Below are 19,168 nucleotides of genomic sequence, written 5' to 3'. Positions count from 1 at the left end.
AGCAGCATCCTCATTAGGCAAAATTTCAGGGGCTCATGTCGTAGATATCTTATCCTTCCTTGGGAATGGAATAGGAATTGTATGTGTCTCCCTGTTCTGGGAAGGATAAGAATCAAGAATCCTCCTTAAATAAAATCCTCTCCAGTTTTCCCATGACCCAACCAAGAGTTCTCAGTCCCCGGGTTTCGTAGCAGGTGCCCCAACCAATAAACTTGCCAATTAAGCAGCTGAATATCATTATCACGAATGTAATTCCAGACAGTAATTTGTGGGCCTGTAAATGCCTCCCATGAATGATGCCCTTCCCCCAAACCATCTCAACTCCTTTTTTTTAGGAAAATGGAAGGCAACCTTATCCCTTGCTTCACCCCAAACATAACCTCCCTTGCTTAGAAGAAATCCCTTCTCCTGCTGGCCCAAGGGACATGCTGAGCAAGCTTTAATAGGCTGTGCTTAAGGAGGAATGTCCCCTTGGGTGAGGTCCCTTTCAGCATCTCTCACCCAAGCGTGGTCACTAGCTCCCTTCACTACGGAGCAGTGACTATTCACTTTGGCTGTATTTCTTAATTTTTGTTCGATCAGGGAAATTAATACCAAATTTTAAGAATTTCTGCAGAAACATCAAATGTCGGAGGCTTTACAAAATAGTGTGATCACTTTAGCCTTCCTTAAAATGGAGCTTTACAGGAAGCAATTTACCAAGGATTTAGAGAGTCCCTGAAAACAAAGAAGACATCATAGAAACATGCATTGGTCAGAAGGCTTTTCATGTCTGTAGAAATAAAATGAATCTGTTTAGGTCCATAATTAACCCTTGCATTCAGTAGTTTTACATTTAACTCATGAAAACCTCAAACCCTCATGGATAATAAACTTGAATGGATTCTCCATAGATACCTTTAATTTGAAATGCAATACCATCTCCCATGATTTTACGCTGTTATTTTCTTTTCATGGATAGTGAGAATATGTACCTGTAATTGCACCAGTAGCTGGCTATAGTTGAGCCCAGGTTTCTTGATTCACCATCCATTGAATAATGCCATGTAATTTCCAAAGAGAAAGGACTCGTGACCTCCCACAATGCTTAGCATAGCCATTTGCATACAGTGAATTTTCAGGACTCTTCTCTGAATAAGATCAAATGTTACATCCAAAAGCTGTCACAGTGTAGAATCTTTTTTTTTTTTTTTTGCATGGACTTATTGCTTACTGGCCTTGTTGTTTCAAGCCACAGCATTTCCATTTACTGTGACAAAGAAATCATGCGTTGATTATTTGTTGTTGTCTTGTTCACAGTGGCCTCCTGCAGTAGAAAAAGAGTGTATGTGTGTTAGAACTTCCACATAGTAACCTGACGTCTCACAGGGTAAATACAGCCTCCAAAGTGACTCAGAGTAGGTCACACTTTTAAAGAAATCATCCTAACTAACAACTGAGGTTGTCTAGTCCTTTAGAGAGGGTGCCTATCCTAAAGCATTTTTAACCCTGGCATTAAATAATTTAAAAGTCATTTTAAATGTTGGGGAGGCAGCTTAAAACTCAGCTGGGTGACTGAGTCGGTTAAACATTCGACTTTGGCTCAGGTCATGAATGATCTCGTGGTCTGTGAGTTTGAGCCCTGAGTGGGGCTCTGTGCTGACAGCTCAGAGGCTGGAGCCTGCTTCGGATTCTGTGTCTCCCTGTCTCTCTGCCCCTCCCCTGCTCATGCTCTGTCTCTCTCTCTCTCTTTGTTTCTCAAAAATAAATAACTATTAAAAAAAAAAAACCTCCCCATACTATGCACAGATAAGGATGAACTCTTCTCTCTTATTTGGATATCTTTGCTCCTTTGGTAATTTCTGCATAAGGGAAAATTCACATATATAAATTATGATCTTGCAATCACTATATATGATCACTTTAAAAGTAGAACTCTATATTGTATATTTCTCATGTCAACAGTAGCTTAAGAATTTCTAGAAATATGGATGACCAGGTGGATTATACTTTTTAATTTTTTGTGTATACAAATATATCCATGAGCCTGTTCATTTTTACTCTCTACCCTATTTCCATGTACAATAAAGATATTCAAGGAGGTAAAATTTGCCACTGGGAAAGATGAGTGTGAGAAGGTTTTCATTATGTTATTCCACTTTTTTTTCAAGTTCCTATAAATTAAAGAGAAAGAACAACACCATATACATAAATAATTCACTGCCTCGACCTCAACCAAAGCAGTCCGGAGCTTATCACTTTATTATCAGGGCTGCTAGTTTGCCCCACAACTAAAGAACTGTCTGCTTTCCTTCATCGGATCTCATTGCCGGTTTGGGACAACATTTCTAAGTTTCCGTCTGAAGATCCAGTCTCTTTTTATCAGGCCGGTAGGGAAGAAGGTGGCAGGGAGGACCGAGTTGTCACTCTCTGAGGTACCACGTGAGCGTGTCCCACTTAAGTAACAAGGGTGTCCCTCAGGTCAGCCTGTGATAAAACCAAAGTCAAACAAGGCTGAATCCCGGATGTTTTATGTCCTAAGGATCTGAAAAGTGTTCATGGCCAGCCCTGACCCTCAAGACCTCAAACGATCGTCTAAGCAGTAACATAAATTGGTGTAAACTTGCCCTTGGGCCATTGCTGTGGAAGCCTGGCTGGCGAAAGTACAGACTTTCCATGGAGGAACTAATGTCTTTCTAGGCACTAAAAATAAGGGGGAATGTGTTGATTACTCCGACAGGCAATCCAACTGTGGTGGCTAAATGCCCAAGGCTGACAAATTCTGCATCTTATCACTGCCGTCAAGTGGAGGTGCATGTGAATACTGTCAGCCCCAAAGAATTGAGAACAACTTGCCTTCCAAAACTGCGTCTCCACAAAATCTTGACAATGCCAACAGCTCGTCATCTCGTGTTTTTCAACCCTCCAGAAAATGGCCTTCCAACCTGGGACAAACCAAAGCACTGTCCAGACCGAGAACACGACTGGAAGCTAGTAGGAATGTCTGAAGCCTGTCTACATAGGAAGAGCCATGCGGAGAGACGCAGCGCATTGAAAAATGAACAGTCGTCACCACATCTCATCCAGGCCACTTGGACTAGCTCAATATTCCACCTGGACCATGACGATGTGAGTGATCAGAGTGTCCCAAGTGCCCAGACCTTCCAAACAGAGGAGAAGAAATGTAAAGGTAACCTGATTTTTATTAGACCATATCAAGTGTTTCTTCAACAAGCAGGAAAAAAATCTCTGTTGTAACTGTGTGCTCAGCTCCGTGTATTCCAGTGCATAGAGCTCATGTGTTCTCCCCAACTGTTCCATTGCAGGGTTTCTTTATCCCCAAAGTTTCTTTTGAACATAAATAAACGAGTCCCGAAGGAAAGCAGTTAATTTCAGTTTCAATGTTGCATTGGACCCTTGGGGAGAAGACATTTTTATTTCTCTAATTAGCAGGAGGGTTGTCAGCTTTGGCTTTAACTCTGCTTCTGAGTCTCAGTAGAACCAGACAATGCTATCGCTCTGTAACTACTTGATTTTGAAATGTGTCTGTGTGTTTGCGCGCATTGTGTATGTTTCTTTTCCCAGTTGTGCCAATGGCTGGTGGGATCTCAAAGACTGCCTTTAACCCCAATAGACAATTCATGCTTAAAAGAGAGGTTTTAAGTTGTTTTCTTTTACTCATCAAATCCTTGTGTCATCTTCCTGAAAGGCAAGATTATGGTGTTAGGAGGTTGTCACCTCATAAAAAAAAGTGTTAAACTGGCCTAAGTTCCTGATTGCATTAGATTTAACTGGTCTTTACCTCAGGTTGCCTCCACCCTGACAGATGTCTTTGTGCTGATCGCTTTATGGTCTTAGGGCTCCCCAAAATGTGCGCTTTGTAAATTCATTTGGGCTTTTAAATGTTCACATTCATGTGACATCCATTCTTTTTCAATTTAGCTTGTAGGGGGGAAAGTTCTCTTTTTGGATCTTCTTTAAGGGCTTTGACTCATGACTAAGTTTTAGATTCTGTGTTTGGAAATCCAGCAATCACTCAGCAAGATATATTAATGAAAGTTTGTAAAGGCTCTTCCATACGAGCCATGAAAGACTTTTACACAGTGTTTTAACTTGAATGTAAACACATGACTATTCTATCAAAAAAACAGCTGCCCCTTTAGCTTTTCTGAGAACACAAGAAAATCTCCTTAGAACTACCAGTTGACCTGAGAAGTTAAGTGTGTAGACTGTTTCAATTGAAAATAGAATTATCTAAAAATAATAAAAGAGTGGTATGAGCTCTGATTTGAGTGTAGTCAAAATTATACATATTCTTTTGGGGAAGATTTGTGTTTGAACTGCCTCTCTATTATTTGGGAGATTTGAGAAACTGAAAAGGATATTTAGGAAAGGAACAAAATAAGGTTTTTTTTGAAAAAGCATATAGGACGTGTGTGTGTGTGCGTGTGCGCGTATGTGCATGGGCACACGTATTTGTTTGAGATACAACTGAGATGTAGCCTTAGAATTTGTAACCAGATTGTATCTTCAGAATTTATGAGCTGGCATCAAAACGATGTCACTCCTTGGCGTATAGCGAAATGCCAACACGAGATTGTAGTATCCTTGTCATCTAAGAACGTCACAAACTAAATTTGATTCATTCACAGTTGGTACCCATATTCACTCATTCATTCATTCAGTCAGTCACTCACTCATCTATTCATTCCTAGGATCCATCTATGTCTCTATCATTTACAAGAAGTCTTGCCCTGGGATACCCAGAGTTCCTAATACCGTATAGTTTGTGGTTATACCTTAGAAGCAAAAGGAAACGGTCTCTATTTGGATCCAAGACCCTAACTGTAGTACAGTGGTTAAAGTCACAAGTTTGGGCTAGAATCCTAGACCTTCCATTCTGTCCTTGAGCAAACGTATGTGATTGTTGATAGAATTAAATAAGATAATATATTTAAGCATCTAGCATAGTACCTCTCGTAAGGGCTCTCTAAATGGCAGCTATCATTATTACTGTGATCAGTATTATTAGCTACCCACCACTGAGTCACGTAAATTCCCTGGGCTGCACTGCATGCCTACTAAGGAATGGAGAAGGAGGATCGGACAGATGAGTGCAGGGTAAGGCATGACATATCAGGGGGGTTAGAGTTGATAACCCATTTTGGATTAATTAAGCTCCCCTTTGCTGAAAGTCAGAGAACATTTAATAAGAAAATATAATTAAGTTATTATATCAAAGTCCTTCCTCAAGATTCTAGAATTAAAAGGAAGGGCGCCTGGATGGCACAGTCAGTTAAGTGTCCGACTTTGGCTCAGGTCATAATCTCATGGTTCGTGAGTTCAAGCCCTGTATCGAGCTGTGTGCTGACAGCTCAGAACCTGGAGCCTGTTTTAGATTCTGTGTCTCCCCCTCTCTTTCTGCCCCTCCCTGGCTCTCACTGTCTCTCTCTCAAAAATAAATAAACATTTAAAATTTTTTTTTAAAGATTCTAGTATTAAAAGGAAAACAACTAAGGAAAATTCTCCGGTAGCTTCTACGGTAACCAGCAGGGCTCCCTTGGCATGAACACCCATCAATGGCTTGGTTCAGCATGAAAATGCCACAGGAAGCCCTACGTTGTCATGGTCCATGAATCTTATAAACTGAATTTTAGTCATTCACAATGGACACCTCTATGTAGTGAGGCACCCATGAGGCCAGAGAAACAACTTGATTAGTCTCTCTTTTCTTTTTGGAGTTGGTTCTTCTTCATCTGCTCTGCCTGTCTACTACCTGTAGGAAATCACTGTGAGGAGAGTTCTGTTTTGATATCCATTTATGCTGGGTATTTATTTCCTGGCTATCTCTTTCCAGCCCCAAGTGTAGTCTCAGTCCTGGCCTACGATTCCATGCACTTATCCCGTCAGTGTTTATTAAGTGTCTACTATGTGTAGGACATTACCCTTGAGGTCTGAGTATGAAGCAATAGCACCAAGACTGAAAGTATATCTAAAGACCCCATTTCAAGGATCCCAAATGGAATTAACAAGAACTAAATGGCCCTGAAGGACACAAATAGTTAAGGATCTACAATGCAAGAGCCAAAGAATGAATCGCCTGCTTGAGCTACACAATGGGCCCATCTCCTAGGTCAGCAATGTGGCCAGTCTAGGTAAGCGCATCTCTACGGGGGGTTGTGGACGAGTACTCCAAAAAATTGTCATTATTACTCTCCATTGATGCAAATACAGAAACGAGTAAGCTTTAGAAACTTCTATAGCAATCTGACATTACCACTGACATTCAAATACATCCATGATCAGTGGACTCACCTCACCGAGCAGGGTCTGGATCAGTCAGGGATTGTCAGACCTGCCTGGTGAGTCACGCATGTCACAGTCGTGTGCCTTTGAACCATGTTATCGACCTATAATGGACCAGAAACTTTTTAAATGGTCCTTCAGTCCAAATAACTACGCTTTATAGAATTACTGATGTTTTTCTTCTGGCGTATTTATGGTATATAATGTTTTGTTTTTCATTTTGGTCTGCATACCGCTTTCATTTTATTCTGCATATGCCTGTGTTTCTATCTGCTAGAGTCCTTCTAAAGAAATTAACTGGTAACACACTTAACTACAATGAGAACTCCGCCAACCTAGCATTCTGCTGCAAAGCCCACAGTTCAAATCTGCTCTAGCACCAGAGGCTATTTCCAACCAGAAGCAAATGACCCCTTTCCCTTCCTTGTATCTCCACCCTACACCTCCCTGGAGTTTCTGCCTCAATTTGAACTGATTGCTTAGCCACAAGGACCACCTCCTTGCTTCCCAGAGCCTGAGATGATAAATTCAGTGGTGCTCAAAGTGCACCAACCAGTGGCAACTCACCGCACCGGGAGCTTGTTAGAAATGCAGAATCTCGGGCCTCACTCTGACAGCTGAACTCCAGTTAAGCTTTGGAAGGGGGCCCAAGAATCTGTGTTTTTAACCAGCCCTCTGGGTGACTGTTAAAAATCTTAATATCAGGAAATGCCTAAGAATGCAGACTCTTCAGCTCTCTGTATAGGAGAGGGCCTGCCACCTAGTGGACACTCAGGGAATGTGCATTTTTCTTCCCTTCTTTGGGCCTGGAGAGCCATCTAAGTCACTATTTTTGATTGCACTTCCTTTAGGCCTGGTTTATCTTTTTTATTTTTTAATTTCTTTTAATGCTTATTTTTATTTCTGAGAGAGAGAGAGAGAGAGAGAGCATGTGTGGGGAAGGGGCAGAGAGAGAGGGAGACACAGAATCTGAAGCAGGCTACAGGCTCTGGGCTGTCAGTACAGAGCCCAATGCTGGGCTCGAACTCACAAACTGTGAGATCATGACCTGAGCCATAGTTGGTTGCCCAACCAACTGAGCCACCCAGGCCCTCCTAAGGCCTAGTTTATCTTAATTGTCAACTGGACGTTCTATTTAATCACTCAGCGTGGTAACACATCGCTCTGGGACTTGAGCCCTTCGGAGAATCCCACTCTGTCTGGCTGGGACCCTGATCCTCCTCTAAGTACTTATAAGGCTTCTTCATGCAGACCTCTCGTGCCTTCCTGAACTTCTCTTTAGAACCACACGGTCCCACCAGTCCCACAAGGATGGGTCCCACAGGGATGCGTGCACCTTTGTAGCTAGATCCAGCAGTTTGGACCCAGACAGACCTCCATACTTGGATGTTTGGGCTCAATGTCAGTCAGGAACTTTCCTGATTGATACACTGGAACCCCGTAGGAGCAGAAAGGCAGGGACTGACCCCCCCTCCCCAGCTGCATCAGAAGAAAGTGAACAGCAACCTGGAGACCTTCCTGAATATTCTCTGTAGGTCAACTCTACGTTTAATATCAAAAGAGTTGAGTCTTAGATCGGAGGAAGACAAGAAAAAAAAGAGTTAAAAAAATTTTACTAGCAAATTATTTTCTCTCATCATAAAATCCTCCCATGTTTATGTACAAAGTTAAACATTTCAAAATAATTTTTAATGAATATTTTAATTCCATCCTCCAAAGACAAGCAGTGTTAAAATCTTCAGTATATTTCGGTCTTTTTCTGGGCATCTCTATTTTTTTCTAAACTTGGGATCATACTGGCATACCATTTTTTAACCAGCTTTTAATGTTTAACAACATATCATGAACAGTTTCCTTTGTCATTAAGTATACCTCTGAATTCTGACTTTTATTGGCTATAAATTATCCTTGCTTATAGATATACCCTAATTTATTAAGCCAGTCCCTGAGATTTAGACAAGTTAAAGTAATTTTTAAAACAGTATCTTATGTCAGCAAAGGGCCAGACTATTAACTCATGCTCTTCATAAGGAGGGAAAAAATGAATCAAACCAATGATGACAATTTTAAATGATACATAATTCTCATTTACCAAAATAACAAAGTGTTCTAAAAATGAGAGATGGAAAGCCAGGCCATTGTATGCATTACAATCCTTCAAGTTAGACACTCGCATTTTCAGCGGGCGATAGCTATCTTTGTCCTTAAGTAAAATACAAGGACATCTTCAGTAAATGAGTATTTTAGAAGGCGGAGGATGAAAAAGCTTGCGCCTTTGCCCGAGTACGGCCATCTGCTCCATCCATCTCCGCTCTCCACTCTGCCCCTGCTCACAGACATCAGGTGCGAGGTCCCGCGACGGCACCGTGTGATTCATACACCTGGGGAGCACTCTGGGCGCCTCAGCCATCACCATGAGAATAAGTGCTCTCTACCGCCCCTGAGAGCTGTGGGACTCATACTTCAAGTGCGGGAAAGAGCAGCCCCGTAAGTGGACCAGGACAGGCAGAAATAGAGGGCAAGAGAAGAAGGGAAAGCAATCAGCTGGAGTGGAGGGCATAAAAAACTGGAAACAGGGCAATGGCAAAGAAGGCAAACATCAGAAATTCAAGGCTCTTTCTTCCAACTCCAGTTTTCACTGAGATGTACACAGAGCAGCGGATAGACCCCAGGCTTTCCAAGGCCAATTCAGCAGTGTCTGTCACAGCATAAGATGCAGACGCGCTTTGGCCCCGCCGTCCCTCTGATAATACTCTGTCCCCCAGCAATACTCAAGGGAGACGAAGGTCTGTGTTCACCTGTTTTCTTTGCACCTCCGCTTTGTTGTTGTTGTTGTTGTTGTTGTTGTTGAAAACTTAATAACAGTCCCAATGTCCGTCCATAGGGGAATGCTCAAATGAATTTACGGCAGATCTAAAGTATCCACTAGAGAAATAAACAGATTGTTTAAAAGAGGTGCTTTTAGGAATACATACTAGAGAAGCAACCACGCACATTAAGTATAGTGGGATCCCATTTAGATTTTAAAAGTCTGTATCATTGTGTGTGCACAAATGTGCATAGAAAAAGGTCCTGGATACACATCACCAGTGACACCCAGCATAGTGCCTGCCCTCCTTAGTGGAGGGAACTGTTCTTAGAACAGGAACATTCTTTCAGCCTCAGGCTCCCCTTCTCCAGTTTTTGTTCCCCTTTCTGACCTTGAAACATGTTGACAACCATATAAACATAAATGAAAAGAAGCAAAACAAGACATCACGTACACAGCTCTCGTAGAGGCACAGACAGTTGAAAAAAGAGTCCACAGCAACCACAAAGGTATTTTTCAAGCTCTTGCAAAAACTAAAAATTTAGGGGGCATCTGGGTAGCTCAGTTGGTTAAGCGTCTGACTCTTGGTCTCAGCTCAGGTCTTGATCTCAGGGTCATGAGTTCAAGCCCCACGTTGGGCTCCACACCCGGTGTGAAGCCTGCTTAAAAACGATTTTTTGGGGTGGTGCCTGGGTGGCTCAGTAGGCTAAGCCTCCGACTTCAGCTCAGGTCATGATCTCACGTTCATGGGTTTGAGCCCCGCATTGGGCTCTGTGCTGACAGCTCAGAGCCTAGAGCCTGCTTCGGATTCTGTGTCTCCCTCTCTCTCTCTCTGCCCCTCTCCTGCTCATGTTCTGTCTCTTTCTGTCTCAAAATAAATAAAAACATTTAAAAAAATTTTTAAGACAATAAAAAATGATTTTGTTTAACTTAAATAAGAAACCAAGAAAAGCACGAAGGAGCAAAACTGGAATTTGATCTCTGGCAGTCTGGCTCCAGACCAGAGCTCTTTATCATCATTCTTCCTCATGACACAAAAGGGCAAGGAAATTGCTGGCACCCCAAGGAAAGGATCCAAGCCACAGAGAGAACACTGGTCTTCACTCAGGGGAAGGGGCAGGGCAGTGGGACCCAGTGTGACAGGCGCAGTGGGGTCGAGCACACATCTAGGCCTACAGTCCGAGCTCACATTCTGTGCTGCTCTTCTCAGCCACTGAGCCTTGAGCAAATCTCTTAGCCTCAGTTTCCTCATCTGTGAAATGGAATCCTCTCTCACATAACTGTGTGTATTAATTTTATAATGAAGCTTAGAAGGACCAGAAGCAGACTGGATATTAGGGATATAGAACATGATGTAGAATAATCACTATGTAGATAATGGCAGGATTGAAGTTTCTAAAGCCAAGGATATCATCATGGATGCAGGGGGAACAGATACAATTGCCAAGGCCCTTGGTGCTTAACAGGTAGTTTTCACATGAAATAGTGTACAATGTGGAGGGTTAGCTTGCAGAGCTTGCTTTGAAGTTGAAAAGGTACTGTTGGGAGAGTCAGTCTTACAAAGACATCATAGGTGACACCGGAATCTCCCTTCCCCAGACACTCCCTACAGGTTGTCCTGCACTCCCTGCGGTCTTTAAAATGCAAACTTCCTGCCTGGATAGCTTATCAAGTCCTAGTGACTCCAAGTGGTGATCTGGGTCAGATTCCTTTCTCCCTTGACAGGGTCCAATAATGGCAATGGAAGGGATGGACTGGAAAGAACCATTAAGGGGTGAGGACAGCAGGGAATGAATGAGAGAGGGAGACAATAAGGAGCAGGACTGCCACGGGCCACTGTGCCGTCAGGTTGCCTGCTGGGCAGTAGAGGCGGCCTTCATCCACCGCTCAGTCTGTGACGCGGTGCTCTGAAGGCTGGTGTCACTACCTCACTGGAAAAAGGAAGACACTGAACACAGAGGCTCCAGTCCAATTTGGACAAATGTGCGAATGGCATGTTGATCTGGGGCCATCAAGAATGATAGCACTATAACACCTAAGGAAATTTGTTAAAACAGTAGAATTTAAATGTTCTCACCAAATATGTGTGTATGTATACATTGTATATATTTATATGTATATATATATACAGACTTATATATACACACACACACTATTGTGGACATTTATATACAATTGTATATAAAATATTTGAGGTGATGGATGTATTAAATCATGCAGGAGGAAGAAATCCTGTCACAATGTATGTGTACAGCAAATCACCACAATGTACACCTTACAATTTTATTTGTCAATTATACCTCAGTAATCCTGAAAAAAAAAGTTATTTCAAGAATCTCAAATTACTGCATTAATTTGCGATAATTGCACTGCAATATTGCACTGCATTAATTTGCAATAATTGCACTGCAATAATTAATTAATTGCCTGCTGCATTAAATCTTAGGAATGTTCCCCAGCATTTGGTAGGCACAGAGGGGACAGAAAACTATGGCTTGGCTCTTAGGTATGACATTTACTAGGTATTTAACCTTGGATAAATCACTAATTCTCTCCAGCAAAGAATGTAATCAGAGATTAACTGACCATAAAGAAACCAAAGACATTAATCTCCACTGCATTTTACAGTACCTCTCCAATACAATAACCATATTTTCCCTTGTGGGGAAAACAGCACAAAATACATTAAATCAGTGCTAACCCCCAAAACCTAAACTGTGGTTACCAGAAGGACATAGCAGTTCCAGGACATATTGGGCAATCCATCACTTTACACCGTCTCCTTCAGTGGACTTACCTCCCTTGGAGCGGAGCACAGAAGTCTTTAGTCTATGTAGATGCCCACTCTCAGTTCCCCCAATAAGTCTGGGCTTCTTCCCCATCAGTTTCTAAAGACATACTCATGCTCCATAATAAATCTATTCTCTGAACATACTGGTGACCAGTATATCCTTACCTTGCCAGGAAAGAGACTTTGGGTTTGAGTACCCCATGGACATGAAGAGACTCCACACCGAAGGTAGTCTGCATAATAGTGACAGTGCAGACAAAATAGGCAAATGATATTGGGGAGCCATTTCACCTGCACTTGTGACCCATAATGACACAGGGATGGTTTCTCTGTGGAGTTAATCTACTCTGTGGCTGATGCTAATGATGAGCTGTATTTAGAGATCAGTGTTTTAAGTTCTGGACCAGTTCAGCGTCCTTAACTTGAACTGAAATAAATATGATCCTGCTTCTCTATCCACACTACAGAGATATCAGAAATCCAAAATCAACTGAGCTTTGGAAATGGGAATCAGATATCCATCCTCCATGGTCCAAAGCCATTCTCCATGGCATTGACTGAAACAGCATTATTTTTGGTGAACCCCTATCTCCAGGACATTTGTCAGTATTGGCTTATACAAGGGACTCAACTTCATTGAACTTTACTGCCTCTTAAAACATAGAACAGTATTGCAAGTATGACTATTCAATTATTATTCTGTGAAGTTACTTGGCACTTGAGTTAGAGTATTGTGTGGGGGTTGATGGTCTATTAGTGTAGACGGCAATATTTGATGAGGAAAATCTGAGGCAAATTTTACCTCAACTACTCATCATTGCAGCTTACACAGGTCCAACTATCATAAGCCCAGCCTCAGAATTAATGAAAAGATAGTTATTGGGCTCTTTGTTTGCTTAGATCTGGAAAGAACTTCTTATAATACGCCTAAGATATAAAACTAAAGGTCAAAAATGTGTAAGTAAAAGAGGCTCCTGCCCTTTAAGGGGGAAAAAAATACATGTTAATTTTTGCAGGTTTCAATTGAATGGGTTTCCAAGGAAACAGGTATCTGCAAGGGGTTGGTCCCATTTAATATTTATGGTCAAACATAGGGAATAGTGCTTTCCTGTTATCCCTTTCTGGTTACACATGATATGCTCGTTCTTAACTTTCCTTTGAAGTGGTCATTCTATCTTTGAGTCTTATCTCTTCCCCAAAGAAAACAAAGGCCCATTCTATGATTAATAAAAAGTTTTGCCATATCAATAAGCCTGATGATCACCACTAAAAAGAAAAAAATATATATAACACTGATCAATCTGACAGTTTTCTAGATGAATGGAAGGCTATTTGATTCTGTTTGGTTTTTTATTTCAAATTTGCTTTGTTTTTTTAAGAGTTTTTTTAAAGAGTTTAATTGGAAAAAACAAAATTGGTAGAAAACAACCATCTTCAAGTATGAGTGAATTGTGTCTTTTCTTGGAAGATCTGCTAAGGCAAACCAATAAATTCCATTTAATATGTGATTTTAAAGTTCTCTTAGCTTTACTGAAATGTTGGAATAATGCAGAGGACTCCCACATAACCTTTACCTGGACTCACCAGTTATTACCATTATTCCACATTTACCTTTTCATACTGTGTATGAGAATATAGGAGTTTGTATTTGTCAGCAACATGTAAGAGTAAGTTGCAGACATCATACCCCTGAACTCTAAATACTTCAGAGTGCCCCCTAAAATCAAAGAAATTCTCTTGGAAAATTTACATTACAGGGGCACCTGGGTGACTCAGTCGTTAAGCATCCAACTTTGGGCCAGGTCATAATCTTACAGTTCATAGGTTTGGGCTCTGCATTGGGCTCTGTGCTGGCAGCTCAGAGCCCAGAGCCTGCTTCAGATTCTGTGTCACCCTCTCTCTCTGCCCCTCCCCTACTTGTACTCTGTCTTTCTCTCAAAAATAAATAAACATTAAAAAATAATTTAAAAAAAGAAAGAAAACTTACATTACAGTGCTCAAAATCAGGAAATGTAATATTGATACATACTATTCTCTAATCTACAGACTTTATTTAAATTTCATAAATTGTGCCCTCCCTCACCCTGTTCACTCCCAGGAGGGGAGGGAGAGGCTGAGACCAGGGCTGGAGAAAGGCTTGTCTCTGGAGGCTTTCATGGGTTTCATCCCTCCCGATGGGCTGATCCAGGCCACCATTAATTGTTCTTTATTTCCGTTTTGTTTCTGGTCCTGGATTCAGGCCAGGTTTATGTATTTCATCTAGCTTTTGTGTCTCTTTTGTCTGATTTCATCTGTAATGGTTTCACAACCTTTCTGTGTTTTTGTGGCATTGACATGTTTGAAGAACACAGGGCTATGATTTTGTAGAATGTCCCTCAATTTGGGTTTGACTGATGTTTCCTTATGATTAGAATCAGATTCTGTATTTTAGGCAAAAATGCTTTTAAAATTCGTATCTTGTGCCATTTGTTCCTATAAAAATTTAAGTGTGTGTTTCAGAAATCGTTCCCAATCTTCCAAATCACCTTCGTCTTCATGTGAGGAGGTTTCCATCATTATTGATAAACTTGTACGTTATCTCATTGAGCTGGAAGAAAGTGTATTTCCCAGAAGCCCTCCTATTAAGCATCCATTCAATACGCTAAGGATGAATGTCTTAAGAGTAAAAGTTATTTGTTTCTCTGTCACCTATGACATTTTTAAGGTTAGAATGACAGTATGACATGTGGGGGACACTTTTCTTTGTAGTAGGCTAGAAAGCGGAATCGCTGCAGTCTGAAGATGGCAGATAGATGCTGCCTCTTTATTCTCTTCTAAAGCTTGAACTGGACGTTCTTTTCTTTCCACAACCCAGTCCTATTAAATTACAGAACAACTAAGATCAGAATGTATCTTGGGTTAATTTTGATGTCATCTATGTATCTTTCTAGACTACTCTAATATTTGAAATAAAATGAAGGACCATTTCTAGATTTGGTTCTCCACATACCAACATGAAGTAGATCCAAATTTTTGAAAACTCTTCTACAAATCCTCTTTTATTCACCTCTTCCTTGAAGGCACAGTCCAAATACCACTTCCTCTATGCTTATTTCTCCATGTCCCCCTCAAAACGAATCATTTATGTGCTTGTGCTGTCATGAGATGTACCTACAGCACCTACTGTGCACCGCCTTATCTCATTCCAGCTTCTGAACACACCTGGGTAATTCACCAGAGATTGAGATCATCTTGATTTACACCAAAAATGTTCCTAAGCGTAATCTGTGTGCCCAGTGCTGTGCCATGTGTTGAGAATAGAAAGTTCATTGAGAGCAACATGGGGTTTCCAAATAGATGTGCAGGGTGAGCTTTGTGTCTAGACTTGAAATGAGCAACCCTGTTGACCACCAAGCTGTAGAGAATACCCTACCAGACGACTGGTATTTGTCTTAGAGAAGAGGAAGGAATTTAACCTATGTTGTTTCAGAAGTAATAATTCCACTTCACTCCACGTTCCTTTAGCACATGAAGTATTCCATGTGTCAGATGCCGTTTTCTGCTTGTTGATATGTCTTTTTAGTTGGGTTGCAAATTTCAGAGGAAGGCTACGTCTTCCTCCTACACGTGGTATCGATATATAAATGGTTCGAACTTTTAAATCTGTTTATTTTGATGATCCGTTTTAATTAGCTCAAGCTATTTGTAACCCCACATCTATTTTTATAAAGCTTTATTGAGCTATAATTTACATACCATAAAATTCCTCTGTTTTAAGTGTACAGTTCCATAATTGTTAGTATATTTGCAGAGTTTTTGCAATCATCACCAAAATCTTATTTTAGAACATTTCCATCACCCCAAAGAAACTTTGAGCTGATTTACAGTTACTCCTGTACCCAGTCCCTGGCAACAACTCATCTGCTTTCTGCCCCTAGAGATGTGCCTTTACTGAGCTGTACAAAAATGGAAGCATGCAGGGGCGCCTGGGTGGCTCAGTCGGTTAAGCGTCCGACTTCGGCTCAGGTCATGATCTCACGATTCGTGGGTTCAAGCCCCGTGTCAGGCTCTGTGCTGACAGCTCAGAGCCTGGAGACTGCTTCAGATTCTGTGTCTCCCTCTCTCTGGCCTTCCCCTGCTCATGCTGTCTCTCTCTGTCTCTCAAAAATGAAAAATTAAAAAAATGGAACCATGCAAAAGAACTGGCATCTTCCACTTCCCATATTGTTTTTGAGGTTCTTCCACACTTTTGCAGGTATCACTACTCCATCTGAACTTTTTACCTTTAAATTATTCTTCATAACACTTTTAAATGCAAGTGGAAGAATGGAGCCTTTAATGAACAAAGAATACATCTTTTGAAAACTATTACATCCATTGTGGCAGAGCCTAGATTTTGCACTAGTTCTTAAAGGTGAAAAAGCAAGTAAATGCAGATGACTCAATCATTTGTTCATTATTCCTATTATTAGGGAAATTTGTTTTAAAAATTATCTGTGATGTGTTATTCTGGAATTAAGGAAGTTTACGATGGCTGTTAAATGTCAAAACCTCCCCACTCAAAGGACCACTCAATTTTTCAAATCAAGTCCATCCGTGTCAATTTCAATGAAATCATCATCTTACTATTTAACTAAGTTGAAATGGATCTACTTTCTTTCATTAATTAAATTAAAGGGTACATAATAAGTGGCTATGTGATATCCATGCTAAGCATAAATTATATTCATAAAATGTGAAATATTGAATACGGTTTTTTTCTAGAGATAGTGGAGAACATCAATCAAAATAAATATATGCAGAGGCATTAAATTAGGCTCCTCTATGGAAAACCGGATAAGTCATTTTAGTGACCTTGAATTTGTGTTGAAACATATAATTAGTGGCCCAGAACTTTCAAAACATTGAAATAATTTTCTTCTTAGAAAAGCAGCGCAGAGAATTGGGACAAGCAAGTTCTAAAATAGCAATTCAAGAGCCTAAAGCTATGTAAGGGTGAGGAAAGCAACCTCTCGGTTTCCACTCTGTGAAGTGAATGGAAATAGCTTCCCCACCAGTTTTATTGTTTGGTTGTGAAAATAACATGCAGTAGAGCTCACCACTATTATTTAGCCAGTGTTCTAATTAAAGTCACACCAAACTGATGCTTTACTGCATGTTTTCTGGACTATGATGTCCAAGCTTCGTCAGACTGTATCAACCAGTAAAGGTTTGCTTTTGAATCAAATGTTCATTCATGGAAAACAGCAAACATTCCACTGTTGGCTTAGAAGAGGGAAGAATCCAATGCTGATAACACTGGGCTAAAATACCTTTCAAAAGCTTTTTTTAATTTTCTTTCAAGTCCCAGCCTTAAGGGTGCTAGTCTGTATTCACTTCTGTATATATACATTTTTCGTTTGGTCTGGGTCCTGGTTCTCACACTTTAGCCTGCCTTGAAATCTCTGGCCTCACCCTGCAAAGTCTCTACGGGACTAGAGAATCGACATCTATAAGAAATTCAAGGAGATATGAATGCTGCTGGCTCAGGAACCCCGCTTTGAGAACCACTGGCCTAAGGCCTGACTTAATCTTTGTGGAACTACAAAGGGCTGAATTCACTCAGTGTATAAATTCACAGCTTTCACCTAGCAGAAGGCTGTTGTAACCCGGTTTGCGGTATCTTCTGCATGAACGTGCTAGGGCAGCCATTCCACCTTAATGAAATAAAACCCAATCTCTAGACCTTGGGCCTGGCAAGAGCATCCAAGTTGAGGAGGCCACCAGGACTGCCTTATGAGAACCTCCATATCCCTGGACAGCCCTCAGTTCTGTTGCTGGGGCTGCTTTGGACATCTTGGAGCGTCTTGTCCCCCCCTCAGTGTTCTCATCAGAGCCCTCTCTCTCCTCGCACCAGATCGGAATCCGTTCCCTTTCTGCTAGTAAACCATATTGTCACTTTTTCAAGCACATTTTTGTAAAAGCAAATTCTTCTTGGTGACGGACTGCAAACAAAAGCCTCCCCTTAGTATCCTTTAGTAAAGAGCTGTAACAGGCTGGCAGTCTCAAAACGTTTTTCTCAAATACTAATAGAGGAAAAGAGCAAAATTAGAAACAAGGAACACAAGTTGTTTTCAAAGAGGAGGGCTTTGAGCTTCTATTCCTACCAAGCAGACTCAGTGCCAGAGCCCACAGGCCCCAGTCTTGTTCTGTGGCCACTTGGGACATATGACCTTGTGTCCCGCCCACCTCCTCTGGCCGGTAGCTTTCCTCCTTTGTAAAGACCAAAAACAGGTCTGCCCTCGGTGCAACCTGAGAACAAAAGACCACTCTTCCAGATGATATATCCTTATAAATGGCCTTACCTCCAGAAATGTATTCACAGAACAGAATTCTGTGTTTCTCAAAGTATGTTTCATGGAACACTTCTAATAGATATTACAAGATACATGGGGTTCTATGATCAGATGTGTTTGGGAAACGCTGAGTTACATGAAGTCATACAAAGTTTTACAGTTTTCTTTTCCAAGTCTCTAAGAGAGGCATATACAATGCATTATTTCCCAAATTCATTTAACCACAGAACCTCTTGTTACTGCTTTTTCTTCAAAGTGTCTCTTGGGACCCTTTGTGATGTCATGGATCACTTTGGGGCCCTCATCTGACTGTTAATCCAGTGCCACGGTGCTCACTTAGTCAGGATCACACAATGAAATAACCAAGGGGAGGGTCACCAGGGTGGCTCAGTCAGTTAAGTGTCTGACTTCAGCTCAGGTCATGATCTCATGGTTCATGGGTTCGAGCCTGCATCGGGCTCTGTGCTGACAGCCCAGAGCCTGCAGCCTGCTTTGAATTCTGTGTCTCCCTCTTTCTCTTCCCCTCCCCTACTCATGCTGTCTCTCAAAAATAATAAACATTAAAAAAAATTTTAAGTAAACAATAATCAAGGGGAGAGTGATTCATGCTAATTAATACTTCCTGGGACTAAGGAAGGAAAAAGTTCCAAAATGGTTTGACTTGGGCATGAACCTATCAAATCAAGGTTTTCTTATAATTCTTGAGGGGAGAATGTGAAATCCCAGGCCTGGGACAAATCCCCTTAATTCTCTCTCTCCCTCCAAGGCAGTATATATTTTGGAGGAAGAAACAATGAACTTGCTCACATGTTGGATGTAGATAGTGAAGGCAAGGAAGGAGTCAAGGACGTGCCAAGGCTTTGTGCTTAAACTCCCCCCCCCCCCCGCCCCGGTGGATGGTGATACCTAGATGGAAAGACTGCACCAGAAACAGATTTTAGAAGGAATGAAGTTCAGGGCGCCTGGCTG

General features: G+C 41.3%; 1 protein-coding gene and 1 long non-coding RNA gene across 2 annotated transcripts in view; one reads left to right on the top strand and one right to left on the bottom strand.

Moving 5' to 3' along the window:
• THRB (thyroid hormone receptor beta) overlaps positions 1 to 19,168 on the top strand; it is a 378,523-nt gene that overhangs the window by 303,882 nt on the left and 55,473 nt on the right. The window contains exon 5 of the mRNA XM_029940360.1: positions 2,909 to 3,169. Within this exon, the coding sequence (XP_029796220.1) occupies positions 2,909 to 3,169 (261 nt within the window). The remainder of the gene's footprint in view (positions 1 to 2,908; positions 3,170 to 19,168) is intronic.
• On the bottom strand, positions 13,917 to 18,409 carry LOC115292335. Its single transcript, XR_003908934.1, has 2 exons — positions 18,209 to 18,409; positions 13,917 to 14,741 (listed from the first exon to the last, which is right to left on the bottom strand). It is a non-coding gene; the product is annotated as an uncharacterized LOC115292335 (long non-coding RNA).

This window comes from Suricata suricatta, chromosome 5 (assembly GCF_006229205.1).
Source record: "Suricata suricatta isolate VVHF042 chromosome 5, meerkat_22Aug2017_6uvM2_HiC, whole genome shotgun sequence".
NCBI lineage: Eukaryota > Metazoa > Chordata > Mammalia > Carnivora > Herpestidae > Suricata > Suricata suricatta.
The sequence above is the reverse complement of the archived record's forward strand: the minus strand, read 5'-3'. Positions and strand labels throughout refer to the sequence as shown.